The sequence below is a fragment of the Eublepharis macularius genome, chromosome 3, assembly GCF_028583425.1.
Source record: "Eublepharis macularius isolate TG4126 chromosome 3, MPM_Emac_v1.0, whole genome shotgun sequence".
In the NCBI taxonomy this organism is placed as follows: domain Eukaryota; kingdom Metazoa; phylum Chordata; class Lepidosauria; order Squamata; family Eublepharidae; genus Eublepharis; species Eublepharis macularius.
In genome coordinates, this window is record NC_072792.1 from 24231735 (window position 1) to 24257250 (window position 25516).

At 43.0% G+C, this 25516-nt stretch overlaps 1 protein-coding gene across 5 annotated transcripts in view; it reads left to right on the forward strand.

The window, feature by feature from the left end:
• Nucleotides 1-25295, forward strand: part of SCEL (sciellin) — an 82119-nt gene extending 56824 nt beyond the window's left edge. For 2 of the 5 annotated variants that reach the window (XM_054974300.1, XM_054974305.1), the window contains 13 exons: nt 2411-2470; nt 3531-3584; nt 4682-4741; nt 5849-5902; nt 6931-6984; nt 11317-11373; nt 12697-12759; nt 14929-15015; nt 16947-17015; nt 18919-18993; nt 19810-19918; nt 21796-21898; nt 22725-25295. In XM_054974300.1, coding sequence (XP_054830275.1) covers nt 2411-2470; nt 3531-3584; nt 4682-4741; nt 5849-5902; nt 6931-6984; nt 11317-11373; nt 12697-12759; nt 14929-15015; nt 16947-17015; nt 18919-18993; nt 19810-19918; nt 21796-21898; nt 22725-22741 — 862 coding nt within the window. In that variant the 3' untranslated portion in view covers nt 22742-25295. The remainder of the gene's footprint in view (nt 1-2410; nt 2471-3530; nt 3585-4681; nt 4742-5848; nt 5903-6930; nt 6985-11316; nt 11374-12696; nt 12760-14928; nt 15016-16946; nt 17016-18918; nt 18994-19809; nt 19919-21795; nt 21899-22724) is intronic. The other 3 variants (XM_054974302.1, XM_054974301.1, XM_054974304.1) reach the window with 3 other exon arrangements.
• Nucleotides 25296-25516: the final 221 nt, after the last annotated feature.

Genomic DNA, 25516 nt, shown 5'->3' on the forward strand with positions numbered 1-25516 from the left:
GAAGAAATGTTTAATACTCTGTCTGCTTCTCTTATGGCACATTTGTGATGGATATTGACAGGATCCTGGCATCTGTGAAGGCCTTGGATCTTGTGCCTTGGATCCTTGCCCCTCTTGGCTGCTAAAATCACATAAAGACCACATAAGTAAGTTCTTGATATCCATCATAAATCAGTCAATATCTCAAGGTGCCTTTTTTTGGCCACTCAAAGAAGTGGTTATCCATCCACTATTTAAAACACCATCCCTAGACAAAAATGATGTGGCCAATTATTGCCCAATATCCAGGGCTTTTTTTCAGCAGGAACGCAGTGGAATGGAGTTCCGACACCTCTTCAAAATACTCGGCAATAGTGCATGAAAATAATATTATTTCAAACAGGGCTTTTTTCTGGGAAAAGAGGTGGTGGAACTCAGGACCGCACAATGACGTCACTTTGGGTCAGTTGGAACAAGGGGGGAGTTTTTTAAAGTTTAGATTGCCCTCGGTGAAAATGGTCACATGGCCAATGGCCCCGCCCCCTGATCTCCAGACAGAGGGGAGTTTAGATTGCCCTCTGTCTGGAGATCCGGGGGGGGGGGCACCAGCTATGTGACCATTTTCAAGAGGTGCCAGATCTCCATTCCACCGTGTTCCCACTTTAAAAAAGCCCTGATTTCAAAGAATCCCGTGTGTTTCATCCTCATTTCCCTCTTGAGAGTTCCACCACCTCCTTTCCCAGAAAAAAACCCTGCCAATATCTAATCTGCAAAGTGATTGGAGAGAGCAGTAGCAGACCAATACGAGGTCTTCTCGGATAACTCTGGTGGTCTGGACCCTTTTCAGTCTGGTTTCAGAACAGGCTATGGGACAGTGATGGCTCTAGTGGCTCTAGTTGATGACCTCCATCTGAATGTAAACAAAATCCAAAATCCTCCTGGAGCTATCTGCGGCCTTTGATACAGTAGATCATGTCATCCTGTTGAGGAGTTTGGAGGCAGAAGTAGGTATCACAGGATGTGCCTTGGACTGGTTTAAATCATTCCTCATAGAACGGACTCGAAGTGTTGCTGTTGGAGACAAGCAGATATCTTCAGTGTGGGAATTATCTTGTGGGGTTCCACAGACACAGTCTTATCCCCCATATTATTCAACATCTATGTAAAACCTTGAAGAGAAATCATTCGTAACTTTGGAACTGGATGTCATCAATAGACAGATGATACCCAGCTTTTTAACTCGCTACCCAAATCCCCTGGTGATGCAGTAAAGCCTTAAGCTGCTGCCTGACAGCTGTGGCCAAGTGGCTGAAAGCAAACAAATTGAAACTGACCCCAGACAAGACAGAGGTGATGCAGGTTGGGATGGTGGAGATATTGAAGGACATTGTTCTCCCCACTTTGAATGGGGTTCAGTTGACCCTTGCAGACTCAGCTAAGAGCCTAGGGGTTATACCGGTTCCAATACTCCTGCTAGAGAAGCAAGTTAAGGCAGCTGCAAAAAATACCTTCCCCAAAGTCAGTTGAACCTGGAGGGTGGCCCCCTACCTTGACACAACCAATCTGGCCATCTGGATCCATGCCATGGTAACATCGAGACTAGACTACTGCAATAACACTCTACATAGGTCTCCCCTCAAAGTCAGTTTGGAGACACCAGTTGGTGCAGAATGCCTCAGCTTGATTATTATCAGGAGCTAGGCGGATCATGAACATTACTCCAATTCTGCAGTTGCTCCATCCATTACTGGGCTCAGTTCAGGGTTTCAAAGCCTTTCATGGCCTTGGTGCCTCATATCTGTAGGGCCACGTCTCTCCCTATGTCCTACCATCGCAGCTTCGTTCATCTGAATAGGGCCTTCTGCAGATACCGCCCTGCAATCAGGCAAAATCAACAGCTGCCCATACTCAAGCATTCTCTATGGTGGCCCCCACCTTACAGAACAGCCTGCTTGAAGGGGTCAGAAATGCTCCCACTCTCCTCACTTTCCATAAACTAGGCAAAACTGGATTATTCAGGAGGGCTTTTTTACACAGTTAATAGGACTGTGCTGTTAGGAAATGGTTCAGAGAGATGCGCTGGAAAGGGACAGGGACTGTAGACTAGACTACTGGTTACTGTCTGTTGCTGTAAGTACGCTGCTACTGGACATTTCCATGTCATGTAGTAAGTACGTCAGTTTGCTTATGTTTCATTTCAGCGTCGTTTCATCTCTTACTAGATTTCTGCTTGTTTTCAAATTTCCGCAATCCTTGCCCTACAGTATTGTTAGCTGAACATTTTTTATAATGTCCCAGCGGTTTGATGTGTTGACCTACACTGGGTAATCTGCCTTGAGTCTCAGTCAGAAAGGTGGGATATAAATGGCACAAAAATGAAATAAATAAATATGTTTTCCCGCACTCCGCTGATGATGTTTTGTCTCCCAAGAAGTCAAGACCTGGACAATCTCATCCAAGTCAATGCTGCAGGAGATAAAAGTGAAAAAAGGTAAGTCTCCGAAGGCTCATTCATCTCATTCAATTGCAGTTGCATGATCATAGAACTCTAGAGAGGGCAAAGACTTGGACTCCTAGAATGAGTTCATTTCCAGTGTAATCACTCGGGATGGGAAAAGGATGCCATAAAAAGCATCAGGTTAGGAAACCCTGGATCTGTTCAAGCACCAGTTCTCTGTCCTCCTCCCCTTCCTTCCTGGAGGCAATAGCACGGTGACATCGGGACCAGATCGTGGGTCTACAGGCTACCCCCCCCACACACACACACACTAAACTTCTATGTGGTGGAATTTTGTTAGTTTTTAATTAACCCTCCTAGCCAATCAAGTGAATACATCATTTTTATTTGGATTATTATATGCATTTGTGGTTTTATTGTCCTCCCTTTAAAAATCGATAAGACAAACTTGTCCTCCCTTGCACAGTTAATCATTTGAAAAACATTGATTACAATTTTGAAACTTTCCAGTTGGTGTGATTGACAGTAGCATCATTCATGACTATTAATTTTATGAAACGGTGCCTCCTTAGGAATAGGAATTTTGTCCATGGACAAATAAAGCACTGAACATTTTTCCACCCACAGCTCTGGTACTGGGATATCCTAAGTTCATATGAACATAAATCTTTCGTTCATGCTGGGATTTGTTTGTGGACCAGTCTGGGTGTATGTGAAATGTTTGTGTTGCAAAAGTAAGCCAACATGTTATGTGCGGCAAGTGGAATAGAGCAGCTTTTGATCTTACAACTTTTCTAGTCCCCCTTTGCTCTACTTTCTTAGGGCCAAGCTAAAAGTGACAAATGACACTTGAACAGCAAGTGGATTGAGTGGAGGGCAAGTGAACAGGGAGAAATACACTTGCCGTTCAAGAGTCATTTGTCACTTGTAGCTTGGCCCTCAGTCATGCAAATTTGCCCTAGTGCTCAAAAAATGCAGTTGATCTCAGAGCCATTATTATGCTAGGAGTATGAAACTCCTTTCCCTCCTTGCTTATCTAATAAATAAGGTCAGGTGTACTACATGTAACTCTCTCCCTTCTCATTCTTTGAAGAAACCTGAATGAGCTGATCAAAGTGAAACCTTCATCGAATGGACATAGCAAAGGGTAAGTCTTGCAAAGGAGGAGCCCATCTGTGTTACAAACGTGATCTAGTTTTGAAACACTCTTCACTTTATATTCCACTCATTTGTAATCCATTCTCTAGTCAGGGAACTCAACATGCAATTAAAACACCAATAAACACCAATAAACCTATCCAAGCAAGATGTCTTATACTGTTAAAACGGTTAAGTTTTTTAATCAGCCTTGAGTCTCAGCAAGAAAGGCGGGTGATAGATAAAGTAGATAAAGAGATAATGCAGGAAAAGAACAACTACAGCAGGCAGTTACTAGGTTGCCACCTAGTAATTATGTTGGAACTTGCAGTTCTGTCCCTCTACAGTTTGCTTCGCTAAGCTTACACTGGAGTTCCTCCCAGGTTTGCCAAGCCCTTCTGGTGGTAGAGGGCTCCCGGCCACCAACAGATGCTTCTTGCTGCCTCTCGACTGGCCTGCAAGGGGGGGGGGGGATGGCAGGAAATGGGAGGGGTGTCAGCTGCATCCCGACATGCTGACGTCACTTCCTGTGTGCAGGCAAGTGATGTAAGTGGTGGTTATTCCTCTTCCTGTTATCCTTGAGAGTTCTCCAGAGAAAAGCATTGAAAGCAGGTTTCCCCCTGTCCCTTAGACATCCTTCCTTGGTCTAGGGAGCATGGGAGTCAGAGCTGCTGGAGGGAGGGAGGGTGCAAGTCAGAGCCCCAAGCCAATGCATGTCTGAGCCATACCACAGTGTTCAGGGCAAGGCAGTGGGAGGCTCATCATTAAGGAAGATTAGCATTTGTATTGGTCAGTAAAATCAAACTCTCATCAGATCTCAGAAGCTAAGCAGGGTCGGCCTTCGCTAGTAATTTGATGGGAGATCTCCAATGAAGACCAGGGCTGCAGAGGCAGGGAATGGCAAACCACCTCTGTTCATTTCTTTGTCTTGGAAACTCCAGCAGGGTTGGCCATAAGTCAGCTGTGAATATACAGTGCTTTCCACTGCCACCACAGTTTATTTGCTTTTAATATAAAATTAATAATTTTATAAAGTTAATAATTTTAACTATTTGACAGTTTTATTTTTCCATTTTTATTTTCACTGATAATGTTTCATCTCCAAAGAAGCCAGGACCTGGACAATCTCATCCAAGGCAAGCCTGCAGATGCCAATAGTCAAAGGGGGTAAGATTGAGGAGGTTCTTTCATGTCATTCACTTCCAGTTGGTGGGTGAAGATCAGGGCTCATTTTGAGTGGGAATGCACAGGAACGCAGTTCCAGCAGTTCCCCAAAGAGGTCACATGTCAGCTGGCCCCGTCCACCTGACTCTTGGCCATTTGGGGCCTGTTTCAGCCTGGATTGGGGCCAAAACAGCCCAGATCGGGCCTCTGACAGATGGTGGATCACTCTCCCACTCAGCAGTGGCCTGATCCTGACCATTTTGGGCCCCTTTTCCGCCATTTTCAGCCCTTTTTGCCATTTTGGGCCCAATTTCAGCCCTGAATGGCCAGGATTGGGTCCAAAACAGCCAGGATAGGCGATGTCAGGGGGTGTGGCATATGCTAATGAGTTATGCTAATAAGTTATGCTAATGAGTTCCTCCAGCTCTTTTCCTACAAAATGACCCCTGGTGAAGACAGGAAGAGAAGACAGGAGAAGACAGGAACTTGCAATGCAGTCCTAAGCAGAGTTACACCCTTCTAAAGCCATTGAAGTCTGATTAGGATTGCATTGTTGGGAACCTAAGAGTTCCCAGTGTAGACAGTTGGTAAGAAACACATGAAGCCAAGAAAAGCGTGGTTGGGAACCCTGGGCCTATTTAGACCATACTCTTCTCCTTCCTCCCCTTCCTTCCTGGACCCTGTAGCATGTTGACATAAGGACCAAGAGCTGGGATTCCAGGCTTCCTTCCCTACCAATCTTCCACATGGCGCCTAGAATATTACCATTGCATTTCGAGATCCTATTGTCTATGTAAACATTTCTCTCCGAGTCTGTGATCCAAGCTCGTCTTCCAAGATGGGGTTGCGTTGTCGAGCAGTCCGTTCACAGTAGTTGTGTTTGTTGCAAAATAAAGCGACCTATTATGCAAAGCAATTGGGACAGATCCGCTCTTGATTTTATAATTCTACCAGTCCTGTTTTGCTACACTTCCTCACTCGTGCAAATTTGCTCGGATACTAGAAAAACGGAGCTGATCTGTTTTGATTCCTCCCTCGCCCCAGCCTCTGTATCCAAAATACAAGTTCGGATGTACTAACTGCAACCTTTCTTCCTGCTTCCTCTTGAAGAGACTTGGATGACCTCATCAAAGCGAAACCTGCATCTAACGGATGTCACAAGGGGTAAGTCGAGGGACGCATCTGTGCCCCAAGCTGAATCCAGTTTTGAAACCAGCATCACCTTGTTTTTGTAAGAGTCCAGTAGCACCTATAAGACTAACAAAATATTTTGTTAGTCTTATAAGTGCTACTGGACTCTTGCTTTTTCCCACTGCTACAGACAAACACGGCTACGCATCTTGATTTATTTATGTAGTGTTTATAATCTTCCTTTTATCCAACAATTCTCAGTTCTCAGGAAACACAAAATACAATTAATACATCAATAGAACTGTCTGAAAGAATTTTGGTGGGAAAAGAACAAATACAGCAGCCAATTAAGGCAAAGAAGTTAACCATTAAAAACTTTGTCTAAACAACTGTTTTCCTCTGTTTGCGGAGCCGGTGCTTTCCCACAAGGGTCCCCATTATAACTTAACAGGGTAATGTCAAACGAAGTCGCTATCTGGTGCTTGACCCAGCATGCTAGTGGCACAAAGCTGATTAGAACTAGCATTTGAAATCCAGAGTCCAGTGACACCTTAAGAGACCAACAAGAATTTCAGGGGATAAGCTTTTGAGAGTCAGAGCAAGTATTAAATAAAAGGGAAAAAATGTTCACACACTTTTAAGCACCAAAGCAAACAAGGGAACTCAAAGTAAATAGATAAAAACGTGATTCCTCTGTCCCTCCCTCTGTACATGCCTGTTTCTGTTAAGGCAGACTCTCTGACTTAGAAAGTTCCAACTTACTGAGAAATCCTCACACCTTTCAGGGTTCAGGTCTCTAGCCTCCACATATACCTGACTTTTATCCACATTATTTATAATACTCCTGTGGCAGACAGACATTCCTTTCCCTCTGTGGCTTTATTTCTGATTTCAGAAGTTGTTAGGGCAGTCAATTTCTCATGCAAATTTGCTAGAATAATGAAACTGATCTCAAGGTAATTCATATGCTGGGTACAGACTGGTTCCTTCCCCTTTTAATCTAAAAAAAAAAAATCAGGTGCACTGACTGCAACTGCTTTTGTTTCTATTTCAAACTTTAGAACCCTCGATGATCTCATCAAAGTGAATCCTTCACCCAACGGATATAACAAAGGGTAAGTCTCGCAATCAAGGATCACATTTGTGTTACTAATTTAATCTAGGTTGAAAACCGACATTATTTTATTTATTTTGAGAATGTATTACCACCTTTCAAAGTTCTCAAAGCGGGGAACTCAAAATACAGTTAAAATACGGATAAAACATTCTGAAAGCTACCGAGTTAAGCATATAAAGCTGCCTAAAGAAAAAAGTTTCCCAAATACGATACAATTAATAGAGAAAAGGCCTTGAACATGGCAGATCTAACTGGGCAATTTCCATTGTATCCTATGAAGAGGCTTCTGAATATTTTTTTTGGCAAGGGTATTAAGGCAATTCCTAGGTCCTTTATTAAACTCCAGATCCCAGGGTTCCTTGGCTAGCAACCAAAATAGATTACAAGATCTGAAGCAGGTTAAATTCTCAGTAAACAAATTCAAAGACCAATGGCAGAATTAAAAGATCATACACAGCTCTGTTTCTATATTGGTGTGAATTTATTTTTAGAAGTAAAAGAAAGGGCTTTAGAAACAATAGCTTTCGTTTTTCTGTTGGCTGTTGGCAAATTAATGCGTTGTTGAGTGGGATAAATAGCATAATTAGATATGTGTTGTAAGGAGAACTACACAACTACAGCATTGTAGAAGATTATTAGATTTTGGAAGCAATGTGGGTCAGAAGCACCTACAGCTTGAAACACTTATTTGGTATATTTCTATTTGCTCCTCCTATTGGACTTATTCTTCCTTGATAAACATGGAAATGGATATGCAAGCATGTCTCAGTATATCATTTTGATGAATGAGAGCGGAACTACAAGTGACAAAAGGCACAGATTGGACACTTGTCAGCTTCCCTCAAGTTTTGATGGGAAATGTAGGCATCCTGGTCTTGCAGCTTGGTTCTCCATCTGCTGTCCAATGGACTTTCCAACTGTCACTTGTCCAACTTTCCACCAAGCTGCCTACATTTCCCATCAAAACTTGAGGGAAGCTGACAAGTGTCCAACCTGTGCCTTTTGTCACTTGTGGTTCCGCTCTGAGACAACTCTGAGACACTTTTGTCACAACAAAACAAAGCTATCACACAAATAGTTCACAAAGAACTATTCCAAGCCTATACACTCACTGCACAGAGGTCAAAAAAGTAAATCCAAATATTGACATTATGAGCTCATAGGCTAATCCTTGATGAAATACTGATTTTTCCCCATTCAACATATGACAGCTTGCTCATTATTACAAAGAATCAGAGACTGAATTAATTTTGGAAAGCAAGAGCAAACCAACTAAAAAGAAATCCTTACTTGAAATTCCGTGTCTTGTCCACCTGTGCTCCACAAATCAACCTACATAAGGTAAATAAGAGCCTCTCTACACAAGACCTCTTACACGAGGATGCTCATGTGAAGGGAGACACAATGTTAGCCGGGAAGCATAGTTTAAAAAGACCGAGCCTTTGACTCTGTCAGTTTCACCTCTCTAGAGCTGGCAGAGGTGACTCCTCAGAGGGTTTGTTTATTTCATCTTTGCCTCCCCAAAGGTTCTGTCAATTTCACCTCCCCTTCTTTTTTAACGTTTTAAACTACCCTTCCCAGCTAACATTGCGTCTCCCTTCACTTGAGCGTCCTCGTGTAAGAGGCCTCGTGTAGAGAGACTCTAAGGAGCAGTTCAGTGTCGAAATTTGTCAGCAGGGCAGATCGTCTTGCTGTATTTTCACATGGATATCTGTTCCGTATCCTGAAAGTCAGTGGTCACTGAAGGTGTAATTAATGTTCTATTTGTATACCTTTCTGCCTGAATTTTCTATCCCTGCACTTTCTGTTGCACTAATGAAGGGGGAAACCATGTGTCTTTTAAGTCTGTTTGAGCTGTTCATGTGGACAATTTTGTCTCTGTGCGTTGCTCCCTGAGGATGGGCGGTTTATAAATAATAATAATAATAATAATAATAATAATAATAATTCAGTGGAAGTCATACCAGATACACAGCCACTGCTTCTCAATAGCAATTTCACTGGCACAACCACAATTAGACAATTCTTCTGAGAGGCGTTGGCTGTATTCATGGAAATCCTGATTTATACAAGACCTCCATTCTTGGTGACACTTGAGGAACATGAGAAAGAGACAGAAACTGACTGTGTGAACCATCTCTTCGTGGTGTGTATACAGTATTTATGGGGCATGTAGGTTTCACAATATTATAGCTTCATCAAAAGTTGCTTTTCTGGTGAGAATGGCTGTATGGAACAGCGGTAGCAAGCCTCTGGCCCATCCATACCTTCCTAGTTGAATATGACCCAGATTGCACCATGGTTAGCACAGGTTGTCCCTGACTTTGCAGTCCCATCCCTAGACTGAAAGAGGGGTACAGATTATGGAGTCATGGAGACCCCACATGTGGATAAATGTGCATAGCCCCGTTTAAAAGTTGCAATCTTTACAAGGTAAGGGAGATACAGGAGGTGCCCTGCAAGCCTGAGATTTTGCAGGGGAGGGAGAATGCTGCCATGTTTGCTGTTGTCTCAGAAAAAGTCATGTTCCACCATCCCTAGAATTGTACTCTTAACTACTGTACCTATACTAGGTCCCTACCAACTACTTGTTCCTTTAAGAACAGAGAACCAAAAAAGGGCCCGTTTAATGAAGAGCCTTGGGGAATAATTGAAGCAGGAAACAAGGTTACATATGACACTGAGGAATGGTCAAAACAATATTTAGGCAAGGACTAGTAGCAGGATTTTCCAGTTCTATCTACAACGGTTCTGAAAGGCTGTCAGTGTTACTACAAAAAGGCTGGGCTCTCAAATAAGCTGCAGAGCCATCTATGTGACTCTGAGGTCCACATCTGCCAGGGATTATGTATTTGGCATCCATTTTCAAGGTTCCTGAAAGTAGGTGAGAATTCATCACTATTTTTGCTATAAGCCGCATGTCCAGTAATAGTTTATATTATTATTATTTATATCAGTGTCAAGAAGTTGGTTGGGTGTCTTCGGGCCACAGTCTCTCAGCACAGCCTACCTCATAGGGTTGTATGAGAATTCAGCTGGGAAGAGAGATCCATGTATGCCCACCTTGGACTCCTTGGAAAAAGGAGGGGATAAAAATGTACTATTGTGTTGAATATATTATGATTATATAAGGATTTTAAGACACTGTTGATCACATTTATATCCTGCCTTTCCACTAATTATACTTATTTATTAGGAGAACTTATATCTTGCATTCTGATAAGTCACTCATTACTTTCTTCCCAAGGGTAAGAATGTGCATGCACCCAAGAGTCTTGTATCAGGTTCAGAATTCTGCCCAGAATATAACAACTGAAAAGGCCAGAGACAGGAAAAGATATGGAAGTTATTTTTCATAGTTACAGCGTAGCTCTTGCCATTGGCCCCTACTCTAGAAGCAGAAACGTCGAATCTAATCCACTGCAATACCACATTAGCTTGAGGCAAGGCTGTTTTCATAGCAACCTGGTATTTCACCCCATCACTGGCTAAGGACTGATGGAGGCTAAGGACAAAGGGTCTACCCAATCAGAAGACCACACCCATGTCTTATAATTGGGTAAAAAACACTAATGAACCCTTGTGGGTTAATATGCTGGTATCAAACTTTCAGAAATCTTTGGTTTTTGCCATGACACTGAATCAGGGGTCGTTTTCACACTGCTTGCCGGCCACGGAACATCGTGCCGAGCTCCCGGAACGACAGCATCTTCCTGGTGCAATTTCGCGTGAGAACTACCGTTCTCGTGCAAAATTGCGCCAGGAAGACGCTGTCATTTTGGGAGCTCGGCGTGATGTTCCATGGCCAGTAAGCAGTGTGAAGACAGCCAGGGAAAGAGAAACCATTCAAAAGAGTTAATATATTCAAATATTGGAAGAGTAAAATATTGTTGGAGTTATTAGCAGTTACATAGGCCATTTCCAGATGGCTTACCTTCCCTTGGAATGACCCGGAACATCGTGCAAAAACCGTGGAAGATCACATTTTCTCACGCAAGATTTGCGCGACGTCGCGCAAATCTTGTGCAAGAAAACGCGATCTTCTGTGTTTTTTGCTCGATGTTCTGGGTCATTCCAAGGGAAGGTAAGCCGTGTGGAAATGGCCATAATCTATAAGAATATTCTTACAGTACTTAAAATATAAATCCCTTTGCAGACTAGGGATAACTTCTCAGTAGCTGGCAAATATGTGACCTGTGGTTCTACCAGTGATTCTTTCCTGGGTATGTGTGCAGTCAGCTCTCTCTCTCTCTCTCTCCCTCTCCCCCCTCCCCCCAAAGAAGCCATACTTACCATCATTCTGATGCTTATCTTCTTGTTTTTCTCACAGGGGACAAGATCTCGATGACTTCATTGATGTAAATAACACTGCACCACAAAACAAAAGGTAGTGCCTTTAACTCTCTTTCTTATGCATCATGCAAGCCTGCCTAAGGGTAGGTATTACTTGTGCTTTTACATATTCCTTTGAGCTAAAAAGATGTACCAGTACCCCTAAGTGCAGCCATGGGTGCAAGGTGCTTCTGAATATGATGCCACCCCCATTCACTTCCGTACCACAGCCGGGTTCCGGCAAAAAAAATGCATGCAAAAAAAAATGCATATCCCCTTCCTCTCCAGGAGTGAAGGTGAAGGGAGCTTGTGGACAGGAACGTCTGTTGTGTCAAGGCACAGCTATCTTGGGGAAGGGGTTACCAGGTGGGGTGTGGAGTTTTCCTGGAATTACCACAGATCTCCAGACTACAGAGATCAGTTCCCCTGGAGGAAATGCCTGCTTTGGAGGGTAGACTGCCTGCTGAGGTTTCTTCCCAGTCCTCACCCCCAAATCTCCAGGAATTCCCCAACTCACAATTGGCAACCCTAGCACATACAGGCTATTGTTGTGTGTTTTCTCTATCTGTACTTCCCTCCCATCAAGGAGGAAATGGCACCTTTTGAGGGTGGACTCTGTGGTGTCATATCCTCATGGAGCTTTCTCCTCGACCTTTGCTTTCCTCAGGCACTGCCCCAAATCTCCAGGAATTTTCCAAACCTGAGTTGGAAACCCTAGTTCAAACTCCGAATACAATTTTCATGCCCTGCCCTAACTGCAAGGAAACTTCCACTTCCTTGTTTCTGGAGTTTGGGCTTGGTAGATTTGTACCCATGGTGGTTAGGATGGAATGATTATAAAGATGTGGTGGAGTGGTGTTGGAGAGTGCCATCAAGTCATAGCCAACTTGGCATGGCAAGAGACTATCAGAGGTGGTTTGCCATTGCCTGCCTTTGCAGCCCTGGTCTTCGTTGGAGGTCTCCCATCCAATTACTAACCAAGACTGACCCTGCTTTGCTTCTGAGATCTGATGAGATCAAGCTCACCTGGGCTATCCAGGTGAGGATGATTATAAACATACTTCTCAATAATCTTGGAATTACTTTTACAGAATGCATTCGAGATTAGATATTAGCTGACTTGGGCTGCAATCCTGTGAAGCAAACCCCACAGAATACATAAATATTAACTTTGAAGACAACCCCACAGAATACAGTGGCACTTACTTCCAAGTGGATGTTAGCCGTTAGCTATTAAGAAGAAACATTGTTAAAATTACTTGAAAGAAATGGTGTTTCGATCAAGCTGTAATCCCCTCTCCCTTAATAATATCAGTCCCAATATCCAATAAAAGAATGTTTGGGGGTTTCATGCAAGGATATCTTCTATCTTTAACAGAAGCCAACAACTTGATGATCTCATTGTAATCAAATCATCTACTGTGGATCAAAATAAAAAGTGGTGAGTCTGAAATCTAATTTCTTTCAGCAAGTATAGTCTTGGACTATCTGCTATCCATGACCTATTGAAAACAATGCATCTTATGTTTAAAAAAGCTAGGTAGCTCTCCAACCATGTTGTTCATAGTTGTTTTCTCACCCACTATAATTGCACTCCTTCCCAAATGTTCTCTGGTTCAATTTCTGTGTATGAGGAAGTAGGGAGGGCTCCCTCACTGGTGACCTTTCAAAAGAAATGCAAAGCAAAGCTGGTTATCAGGGCTGTTTTGGAGATGTTTTGGAGAATTGGCACTGGGTGGTTGAAGGGAGACTCAGTGTTTGTGGGGTACAGTGGAGTTGTTTTTCTGGAGTGGATTAAGCGCATTTTATGGCTGCTGGGATTACTTGATTGTGCTTTGATGGTTGTTATGGATACTACTGAGTATTCTTTTTTGGAGTCGTCTTGAGTTCCATGACAGAAGGAATAACAATATGGTAAATAAATAAATAAGTACAAAATGTATGTTGTTAAAAGGGCGGATGTATTTGTTATATGTTCTGTAATGCAAGGAATTAAGAGCATGTTCTACTACTACTCCTTGCCCTGTGTGCATTTTGCTGGCACGATTCTTATGCAAGCATGGCTCTGTACATGTGGGACAGAAACCCACAGGAGAAGAACGCTGACATTAGGGGAATCTCTTGTGCAGAACAACATGAGCAATGGATGTGCATGGATCATGGGGGATTGGATTGTACATTAACTTTGGAAAGCCTATTGATATTTGCCAAGGCATCATGCTAATGCCTTTGATGTAGGGCTGCAAGTCCCCCGGTGGGGGTGGGGATCCCCTGGTTTATGCCCCTACTCTGCCAGCAGGGGGGAAATCTGCAGGAAACGGGCCCAGGAGGCAAGGAACCTCCCAGGCAAGCATGCAGCAGATATGCTCCCGCTGGCCACAATGATGTCACTTCCTGAAGTGACATCATCATGCGTGGAGAAGGTCATGTGCCTGTACTTCTCAGGGGCTAGTTTGCACCCCCAACAGGCTGAATTAACCCCCATGCAAAGCATGGGAGCATGCCTGCTGTTGACGTGATGATGGCACTTCCTGGAAGTGATGTCATTGTGCCAGTGTCGGTATTGCACACTCTTTGCACGTGCATGGGATTTACCCTCAAGGTAAGTTCCAGGTCCCCCGTCTCCCCTGCCAGGAGGGTATAGGGATCTGGCAACCTTAATTTGATGGCAACCCACAAGCAACTTATCAGTTCTACTGAATTCTATGGAGACAGTGGTTTGTAAATAGTAATCAAGGTATACATGGTGGTTCTATGTTCATCTAGACATGTTCTTTGCGCAACCCATGTCCTGAGCATGTTTACAAAAGAATAAGGCCTACTGTGCTCTATGGGGTTTATTTCCATATGAAAATGCAAAGATCTTCAGTGTTAGTGATCATTAGAGTATGATAATTTGTGTTAATTAAGTTCAATAAGACCTGAAACACACACGGAGAGACACACACTCTGGTATTGCACGCCAGAGATCTATAGCTCTTGCAAATCCTTTGTTGGCATGCTTTTGCCTCTTCAGTTTTCTGTTTAAATGAGACTGAAGAGAGAACCCTCTGTTCCAGTTTCCTACCCCTCCATTTCCTTTCACCTGCGGTGCCCTCCAGCACGGCTGCCTGCTTCCCTTGTCCACAGTAGGCCCTTTAGACAGTAGACTGTTTGAAAGAATGAGGCCGTCGGAGGAGCACTTGCATTGTGGCTATAAAATCTCTTCTACTTCAGAGCGAGTCACCTCAAACCACGAGTAGGAATGTTGCCAAAGATGTATACAAAGAATGGTCTTCATTCTTGGCTCTCAGATGAGCTTCGCTGCGCTAGACTGGAGGAACAGTGAAGAGACTTAGTTCAGAGTACACACAGTGCATATAAAATAGTGGTTGGCACTGAGAATCATTCACTGAGTGGAGCGTAAGGTCTGAGCCCCAAACAACAGTCCTCCAAGACATAGTAGCCAGTGTCAAAGTTTGTGGTGACCACATGCTCTTGGGGAATTTCCCCCTAAGTTTTTCCCCTGTCTCCTTTACATGCTTTTTAAAATTGTATGTGTAGCATAAGAAGGCAAAAATAATGAATACTCTTTTCTGTGTTTTCTTACTTCAATTCCCCCCCTCCCCAGGACTCTCGAACAAGACTGTGAATCTGTCAGTGTCCCAGACAAACAGGTGGACACAAACCATTCATACCAGGTTACACGAGGATCCAGGTAACATAGTTTAAATTAATAAATGGACTGTTTGAATTTTCCCATAGTGGCAAAATGCTGACTCTAGCCTAAATACACAGAGATTGTGCAGAGAAAGTCCATTTTGCCATCTAGCTACTCCTTATGGGTACTGGAGCTCTAACAGACAAAAGGAGTACCTCCTCCTGTAAGATTTTGCCCACTTGTTTCAAAAGTCACACACAGAACTTCCCTCTCCTTTTAAATGAATAGAGAGAATGTTTGTGGTGATATGCTGCATATGCGTTGGAGAACACACACCTTTGGACTGGTTGCCAGTTCTCATCTTGCCAAACGGTGAAAAACATTTTAAGACTCCTCTCTGCTCCACTAGAATTCCAGGTTGAATGTGCCCCCCCCCACACACACACCTTCATACAGAGAATGTATGGCCCCAAGGAAGCCATCCTACAGAAGAAGGGATATGAATTAGAGTACTGATTTTATGACAAAGACGCAGGGCTTTTTTTCAGCTGGGACGCGGTGGAACGGAGTTCCAGAACCTCTTGAAAATGGTCACATGGCTGGTGGCCTCGTCCCCTGATCTCCAGACAGAGGGGAGTTTAGATTGCCCCCTGCGCTGCTGAGCGGCGCGGAGGGCAATCTAAACTCCCCTCTGTCTGGAGATCAGGGGGTGGGGCCACCAGCCATGTGACCATTTTCCCCAAGGGCAACCCACTGAGTTCCACCACCTCTTTTTCCAGAAAAAAGCTCTGCAAAGACCCATCTGATTATCAATATCTATGTAGTTTCTGTTTTCATACATCCCCACCCCACCCCCACAGCATGGTATTGTATGAAGGGGATCTATGTCAGTCGTTTACCATCTTGTCATTTGCGGAGTACAGGCATCCATTCAATAAACCTGTTAGCTGTATTAGCGAAAACAGTGTGATGATACACACCTGTAAGAACAGATCATAAAAAAAGGACAAGTAAAATACTCCAAACCACTTGGAGAGACAACACAGGCAACCAGACTCCCAAGTAACACAAACAAAGTTGGTAAGTTTTGATTCAATACTCGACTTACCCCCCCAGCAAAGTAGGAGGTTTTGTAGTAAGACCTCTTCCTGCACTGCTGGAGTAACGTGAAAAGCCTAGGCAGTGTGGCAAGACCTCAACCTACAGCTTCTCTTCAAGAAGAGGGGTTAATGGTGGCCTGAGGGGGAGTCACCGGACTAGCTCCTCTCTAGTAGCCCCAGGCTTCTCCTGGTACCCATGGGCATGGGAAGGAGCGGAGATGCTGGTCCAGCAACATAAGAACATGTCTTTAGTCAATGGTCTTCTGGCTGGGTCTTCCCGACCAAGATGGTAGAAATCTGAGGTGCTACAGGGGTCTCTGCCACTTCAGCCTGTGATTAGGAATAATGTTTTTGAAAGCCTCCTGGGATTAAAATGCTTGCAGGAGAAGAAGAACATTCCAGCCAAGCCCTATTCCTTGCTGCCCTAGTCTTCTACTTGCAGGATCTTTTTTTAATACAGGCCATCAGAACTTGACCCTCCTGCAGAACGGGCGTAGTTGATTATTTCCCAGGCCCATTTGACCAACCCAGCCAGCTCAACACCAACAACCATGAAGTGTAGACATAGCAGGCCGCGCGTAGGTCAAGTGTAGACATAGCGGGCTGCACATTTTATTCCCATCTCATTCTGCTTCATGGTATACACATGGTATATGTATTTACCCCAATCATATTCTTCTCACCAGTACAGATTTCTGAGTGGTTATATGCATATTGTGCCAATCCAGTTATTTAAAAAAGGAGTTCTGTTCAGGCAAAAGTGGGACCTAAAATGAGTAATGAATCCTGGTTTAGGAAGTAATGCTATTATGGTGGCTTCTCTTCTGATCATTTACGTGTATTTATTTTTAGAGAATGAAGTTCTCTACATTTTTGTGTGTATTTCAGCTATAATGCCTCAAGCGGTTGCTATCATCCAAAGGAAACTATTGTGTACACAAGAACATATGAGAATAGGTACCTGAAAAATACTCGCAGTATTTTCCCCAAATATTTCCTTATATACTAATTTCAAAAATAACTGTTTAAACGAAACCGTTTAAACATAAGCAATGTTATTTTTCAGCTGTGGCTTGGCTAACCTGAAGCTTCTGATTTCTTCAGTGTGCAGAAACCTTTGACTAAAGGCTTTGAAATGTTTTGATATGTCAGGCTAAAGAATAAAAGCTAAGTGCATACCAGGAGAAATTAGGGAGATCAATATTTAGAGGCTATGGCCACAGTGCAACATAGTGTGAAGTAATGGGTCTCTATGTGCCAAATGCCTAATTTAGGCTTGCCGTTTCCCCACCAGGGGCGGGGGATCCCCTGCTCCCACCTCCCACCCCCACTTACCAGGCCAGTGGGGGGCGCCCCCTTGGGCACCCCCCAGGTAGCACGGCGTGTTCCCATGCCCCACAGCGGCACACTCCCGCGCCCTGCAGGGGGGCCGTTTTGGGCTGAATCAGGCCCCGTGGGAGGGCAATTCAGGTCTTTGTGAGTGCGGGAGTGCTCCCGGGCAGCCCTTTGACCCACGCAATGATGTCACTGCCTGGAAGTGACATCATCATGCCATCTGGGAGCGAAGAAGAAGGGGAGGTAAGAGCCAGCGTCCCAATCTCCAGCCGGGGGAGTAAAGGCCCCTACGAAGTTCATGGCTGGATTAGGCCTGGGAAGTTCCAGTTTAAGCTCCTAGTTGCTATCTTACATGTCTTACAAAAGGAGTTTAAGAAGGTATTTTGTTTCCCTGGAGGCCAAAGGGCCAAACTAGCTGTTAATTGTGTTTGTTTCCAATTCTTTCTGCTTAGAACATGTATTTGGAACTCCACAGAGGGAGGGGGGCTGCTTGTAGGGACAATTTGTAACAGAAAATAACAGAAATGATTACTCTCTCTGACTGACTGCTGTGTTTCTGTTCTGAATCAGCCCTCCAGAGTGGCTTTTCCTATTTTTAAAGGGCTGTGCGGTTAATATTGTTCATGTTGGGTTGGAGTTGCTGTAGCATAGTGGTTAAGTGGTTGGGTTGTGAGTCAGCACTCTGCTGGTTTGACTCCCACTCCTGCCATGAACTCTGCAGGTGGCCTTGAATAAGCCGCTCCTCTCAGCCCCAGCTCCCCAGCTGTATTGTGGGGATAATAATAGCACTGACTTATTCACCACTCTGAGTGGGGCACTAATGTATCTACAACAGCAGTATATAAACACAGTTATTGTTGTGGTTGTTATGATTTTATACTCCTGTATGTAATGTCTGGTTAGGATTCAAAATGGTAGAGGACAGAAAATGTCTTTATGTTCTCCTATTCGGCTGAATGGGAACACTCTATTTATTGCTTCTCAAATTCTAAATAATGCATAGGGGACAAAGACAAAAGTACAGCATGTTCAGGCTGACTCTTCTACGTGGCATAGTCCTCACATGAAATTGTACCAACTCAGTTTCATATAGGGAGGCCTTAAATATATGTGTGGCACCTCACTTGCCTAATTCAATATTGATCTTCCTTCCATCTTTGCATCGGTTTGTCACCGATGTGTGTATCGAGCAGGCAGTGATTGCTGCCCTTGTATGGACTGACATCTGATCATGCAATAGACAGTCAGAGGAATAATGAAGTATGTTGCAAAGCATAAAACAGTGCATTTTATGTTTTCTTACATTGTGCTGTCTTGCTTTGTTCTACCATGCTTTATTTTTTTCTCAAATGGACTTTTTAGAGGGATGTTAAAATATACTTTTTCTATGTTAGTGTATTGTTTCAGCCAGCCCTTTGGTTTGCATCGATGGCTTTTATGTTGATGGATGATATTCTCTCTCAAGTGCAAAACTGAAAAGTGAAAATGAGTGTTCCTCACTTGGCACATGTTTGTTATATTGCAGCAAATTTCCCTGTGATGCTTATGAAGACAACGTCCATGGAAAATCCATTCAAACTGTTTACTCAACTTCTGACAGGTAGGATATAGAGAGAGAATGTGCATGCATGCGCATGTCTGTTATCACTGGAGGGGCGGGGGAGATAAAAGCACTTTGCAAATTGACCTTGAGGCTTTGTCCAGGTTTCCACGTACATGATTTCTGCTCGGTGGAATACTTGATGATTGACAGGAGAATACAAGAATTGATCCAGGGATATGAAAGTTTGGCCTTTGCTGTTAAGTACGTGCAGTTCATTCACACATACAACTCGTTGCCCAGTATGAACATGCATGTGTGATACGGCACTTCAGCTAGACTTGCTTCTAAGGTGAAAGTGATTAAAGGGATTCTTTGGGGGAAGGATGGATGGATAGAAGGAAGGAAATGTAAAACCATAATCTTCCCCTTTGGCGCTTCACTGATTGCCTACAAAATTAGCAACAATGTTTCAAAGCGATCATTTCTCCAGCAGTGTAACAAAATATTGACCCACCGAGCCAGAAATTGACATGTAGAGTTGATCTGCACTGTGGCCCCAATCCACCTGGAAGCCCTCCTGAACATAATGTGTTGAAATGGAGGGAGACCGAGCAGGAGCCAGTTAACGCAGTATCCCATTCATTTCAATGGACCGTGTTCAAAAGAATTCCCAAGTGGATTGTGCCTCTCAGTGGCGTCAGACGGTTCTGTTTCAGAGCATCCATGCAAGCCCCAACTTCACAGGCACAGCGATGAGTGGCGTGAGATGGAGGGGGGTAGGGTGGGAATACTAATGTCATCCCTCATCAATGAAGCCCCCAATGCTTCCGGCCTTTCTGTGCAATATGCGCCATAAATTCTGTTCTTACACAGGGCCGTTATTGAAAAGGAAATGTGCACCTACTGCCGGAAGCCCTTGGGCACAGACACCAAGATGATCCTTGATGCCTTGCAGATCTGCTGTCATGCAACTTGCTTCCAGGTATAAAAGATAAAATAGTCATGGCTGTGCATTATTAAGATGGTGAACTGTTAGCACATAACTTGACCCATATGGACATATGTGGTCCCTGATCTAGCATGGGAAAATGTGGCAGTATTTGGGCTTTCAGGCACTATAGTCATTTGACTAGCTAATAAGGATGGATGTGTAGAGCGTTGTTTTTTTTTTTTTGCAAGAATAAGAATTGAGGTTCAAAACTTGGGATTTCTAGCTCAAGGAATCCATGTAGCAGGGCTCAGAAATACCTCTGCTGAGACCTTGCTAATCAGAAGTACTGGGCTAGAATGTAGAAATGCAGGCAGTTGCAGCAGAGGCGGAGCAGCAGCAAGTGAGATGGGCAGTGGTGTGAAGCAGAGGCTAGCTCTGCTGCATGGCAGGAAAGAGGCATGAGGCCAGGGGAGGACAGGAGGCAGCAGGTGGATTCCTATCTCACCCCTCTTCCCAAGCTCCAAAAGAGCCCTTCAAGCTGCTGCCCCCTTTTTAAATTCTGTGGCTCCATCAAGCTTCACCCCCCTTGCTTCAGTTTGGGATTCTTCCATTTGATATTGGGGTTCTCTGGTTTGACATTACCTTGCAGTAGTTTGGTTACGTTGGACTTTGTTAGCAAAACTTGCATTAGCAGTGGGATTTGCACTGGACCTGGTTTTTGTCCAGGGGCTGCCTTTGTTTAAAGTTTCTCTTTGCCTGGAAATCCTTGGAAATGTTTCCCACATAGGAAATATGTGGGAAACATGTGTTTTTTCTTGTGCACACCTCTAATTGGCATATCCTGGTACAAGCCAAACAGTGGTTCAGCTGTTTGTCTTGCTCTTCCTCCTTTCAAATGGCTTTTTCAAAAAAGTAGTGTTTCTCATATGGATCTTCCAGTAGACTCCCATCCAGATAACTGACAAAGTTAGTTATCTATATAGTTGTCTAGTTAGTAGTTAAGGTGAAGAGCACAAGTTTATAATACCTAGTGTTTAGTGTATATTTTCCTTTTTACTTAGTGTGATATGACTGTAGAGTCTGACCAGTGGGGATCCCTTATTTTCTGTCCTATTGTATTTATTTATTTATCTATTCATTTTCTTCTTTCTCTTTTATTGTATGCCACTAAAAGTAATTGAATTAATTGATTGATGGAATCTCACAAAGACTGTAATCCTAAAGATGCTTTCCTGGGAGCAAATCCCATTGAATCATATGGGTCTTAATTCCAAGTAGACCTGATTAGGATTGCTCCATTAGTTTCAACAATTGCTGAAGACTCAGGTGTGTTCCATACAGTGGACTCTGCCTCCCCCCCCATGCTTATTTGCTTCTCCTTCAGTTTGTTTTTTAAAAAATTAGACAGTTGCACTATGATATTTGCAATATTAGCTCTAGGAACTTGGGAAAGAATGTTGGTGGCACGACAAGCTGCAGCCAGTTGGCCTCCTCCATAACCAGGTTTTTCCAGGTTCTAACTGAACCCCACTGTGAACTCACGGAACCAGTTTTTCAGAGTTTGCTCTGGGAAAGGGAAAGCTGTTTTTAAAAATAACGCATTAAGCATACTTCCAAATCACTGCTCTGACAATATTACGTGCATTTACCCCAAGAATCATGATATAATGGAATGCAGTAAAAGTAGAGTGGGTAAGAAAGAATTTGGGAATGATTTTAACTGATTCTATATGACAGTCCAGTAATAAGGAAAAAAATATTTATGCAGGACTGCATTTGTCCAACAGCTCTTGTTCTGTCATACCAAAATTCTACTGAGACTTCTGCATTCCGTGCATCATAGTCATATATTAAAGATGCCTCTGCACCGGGCATTTCTCCTCAACAGACTTTTATAACTAAAGGTTTGTGTTTGTGTGTGTTTCAAGTGCGAAGTCTGCAAAGGCCCTCTGGAAAACCTGAAGGCAGGAGACAGTATTTGGATTCACAAGAACACAGTGCATTGTGAGCCCTGCTATTCTAAAGTTAAAGGTAAATTTCACAGAGGGGAAGACGCCTTCTTGTAAGTGAAGGGGCTGATAAATAGGAGAAGGAAACAACCAATGAAGGCCAACATTTGGTGACTGTGGACGTCTACAAGTGCGTATTAGCAGTCCCTGATGGACTTCATAAATATCTGGAAATAAACACATACACAGACTGGAAGTGGTTAACGGGTCAAAATCTCAGTTGTTTTGTTTCCTTCTATTGGTTGATAAATTTTATTTGTTTTTATGCCCGTCCACAGCCCTCCGGGTAGTTTCCCCCACTGGGAATAATGGCCAAATAAATTTGGGATGGAAGCTGCTGTAGCATAGTGGTCAAGTGGCTGGGCTCCAAGTCAGCACTCTGCTGGTTTGAATCCCACCACTGCCATGAGCTTAGCCTTGGGTAAGCCACTCCTCTCAGCTCCAGCTCCCCAGTTGTCTTGTGGGGATAATAGTAACGCTGAACGTACTCACTGCTCTGAGTGGGACAAAAGCACAGTTGTTGATGTTGTTAAGGGTTTGGTTTTTTTTAAAAATTGTTGTTCCTTGCTTTGAGAACATTCGTTTTGTAAAGTGAATAAAACATTTTCTAAATAAATCTCCTCGACTTACTTGACCATAACACTTGGCAGTTGCATCTAGATTATTGTAAATTGGTATAATCCTGAATTTTTGTAACTTTGCAAAGTTTCCATGGGATTATCAATGCCAACATTTTGTTGTCAACATTCAGAAGAACATACATAAATCCATTGCCATCAACTTATTTTTTTAGAAAGTTACAAAGATGCTCACATTGACCTTCTGATTTCTCTTTTCTTGTCTTACAGCATCATGGATCTACTAATTTTGACTTATTTGGTTTGGTGTAATCTCTTATGATTAGCTACGTGCATTTATCTTTGAAAATCATACACTTTCCGGGAGGGGATAACTGATGTATCCTACAAGCAAAAACTGTAGACGCTTGTAGAGAAGGAAAAAATGAAATTATATCAAAATTTTAAAAGATAAGAAAATATATGGTGGCACTGTGTAAGAAGATATCTGCAGTCTCTGCAAGAAGAAGATGTCTTAAGTGTATTCTAAGAAGATACCTGATTAGCTCTGAAGAATTTGTATTCTGTTTTCTATTCATTCGAGGATGGTTCATACTTACATGATGGCTGTCACGTGGAACCGGTGCTTTTCAGAGGAGAACAGTTCATCCTTTCTTCCGCCACACTATATACCAGATCCCTTTAAGAGCTCTCCTTCACACTGTGGCTGCTTAACAGGGAGTGCTAGCGGCAGTCCAGTTGCTAGAGAGGTGGTGAAACAAAGCTCTCTGCTTCTCCACCCCACTGTCTTTTTGTTTTACACATGGGCAATCCCAAGAGATTGCTGTCAAAGACCTTCTGAGGGCATGAGCACTCAGGAGCGTTCGTCCCTCCCCTTTCAGCTCTTCGGCATTGAACTTGAAATGAAAGAAACAACATGGCTTGGGGGAGGGCAAGATCTGATGGGGCCCGGATATCTGTACATGAGTAGCACCCTTTCTTTGGCTGGACTGTACCAGTCATGATTTTTCTGCATCTTTATTCTGGACTGGTGATAGATTGACATGGGCTACGTGATATGGCTGACTATCATACTGGACATATTGGCTTGTGAGCAGGGCCAGCCCAAAGTATTATTGCTGTTCTTTTATATGATGCTTAAAATTTGGTCTCCAAGGCGGTGCCTCACTTACTTAAAGGAATAGCCAGTCCTGATTTTCAGGTAATTATACTCTTCAATGAGGAACATAATATTCATATGCATACACAAACTTCACTCCTCCATTCGTATCCTCTTTCCCAAACCCTTAACAGATCCCCTCCCCCCAAAAAACAGGAGGAGTGGGAGCAAGCAACGGCTCTGACAGTGCAGTCTGCAGGGTCATGGTGGTGGGGGAGAGTGCCATCAAGTCATAGCTAACTTACTGTGACCCCTGCTGGGGTTTTCATGGCAAGAGACTAACAGAGGTGGTTTGCCGTTGCCTGCCTCTGCAACCCTTGTTTTCCTTGGAGGTCTCCCGTTCGATTATTAACCAAGGTTGCCCCTGCTTAGCTTCCAAGATCTGACAAGATCTGACGAGATGGCTGAGGTGGTGGTGGTGGTGGTGGTGAGAATGAAAACAAAGGGTGAATATGAGCTAGCCGTTATGGAGAGCCAGGAGTGGAGGTTGAACTGTATGTATGTTTTGGGAGTGTCACTATATGGAGATTTTGATATGCAGTTCTTTTTGCATCCTAATGTCTAAAGAATACAGCAAGAGGATTGAACCTGCAAGTGCATAAGTGATTCTTCTGATGCTAGTGATAAATGTTCTAAAAATCAGGGCCCTACAACTACTATTGCATATTGTATGTTTTGAAATGTATGGTTTTACAGTTGTCAACTCATAAATATAAACGTCAACCTATTTTTACTCTTTCTTAAATCTAACTGTATGCAAACAGCTTAGCACCGTAGAGAGCATAGAAATATGGAGAAATATATTAAATGTATAAAAGATAACATTAAAATGTAAGAGACTAAAACAACAGTTTAGTGTATTTTAAAGCATATCTTTATGGAAATAATCACAGACTTAAAAGCATATCTACAGTGATTCTAGATGTGTAGTTGCGTTAGTCTGAAGCAGCAAAATAAAACAAGAGTCCAGCGGCTCCTTAAACGAGTACCAAACTTCATTCCAGCAGAAGCTCCCGTAAGCCTCAGCTCCATTGACTCAATAACTTATTGTGGAATAAATTTTATTACTGTGTCATTAATTTTATTAATGTGTCACTGTACTCCTGTGGAATAATGAGTGATTCCGCACATGTTGGATAATGCACTTCCAATCCTCTTTATAGATCATTTGGAACGGGTTTTTTTGTGTGTGGAACAAAAAATCACCTCAAACGACTGATAAAGTGCATTGAAAGTGCATTATCCAACGTGTGCGGAGTGAACCTACAGTGCCATCCTAAGCAAAGTTACACTCTTCTCTTGAAGTCAGTGATCTTTGAATGATATAACTCAGCTTAGGATGGGATTGTTAACCAGTGACATTAAACAAAGGTGGCTGTCCAGCATGTTGCTTGAGCACTTAAATCAGTAATGTCATTTGAAGTTGATTTCTGCCCTTCCCAGATCATGTTAATAAAGGACCAACCCTGTATGAAAATGGAAGAGTCCACTTTGTTTTTTAAAGGAGATGAAAATTAAAAGCATGAAAATAATAGCCTGGTAATCAGTGTTTATATGAGATTTTCTAGGTGAAGAAACCAGTTAAGTAGTTTGTATGTTATATTTCTTTTTTGTTTGCTGTCTTGGGTTTTTCGGCTGAAAAGGAAATGAAAGATATAAATATAATAAATGAATGAATACAACGTCTGGCGTGGAATGAAAAATAATAGTAAACAAGGCAGACCAAAACATTCTGAATCAGCAAAATTGTGTTTTAAAGGGACACTCACTGAATTTATGCGTTCCACTAAGAGAATACAGTCCATGAGGCACATATTGTAACCTGCTGAGCACGACTGTCTTGTTAGGATTCTCAGTAATAAAAAAATGGGATATGACACAAGGAAGTGTTCCATGGAATGAG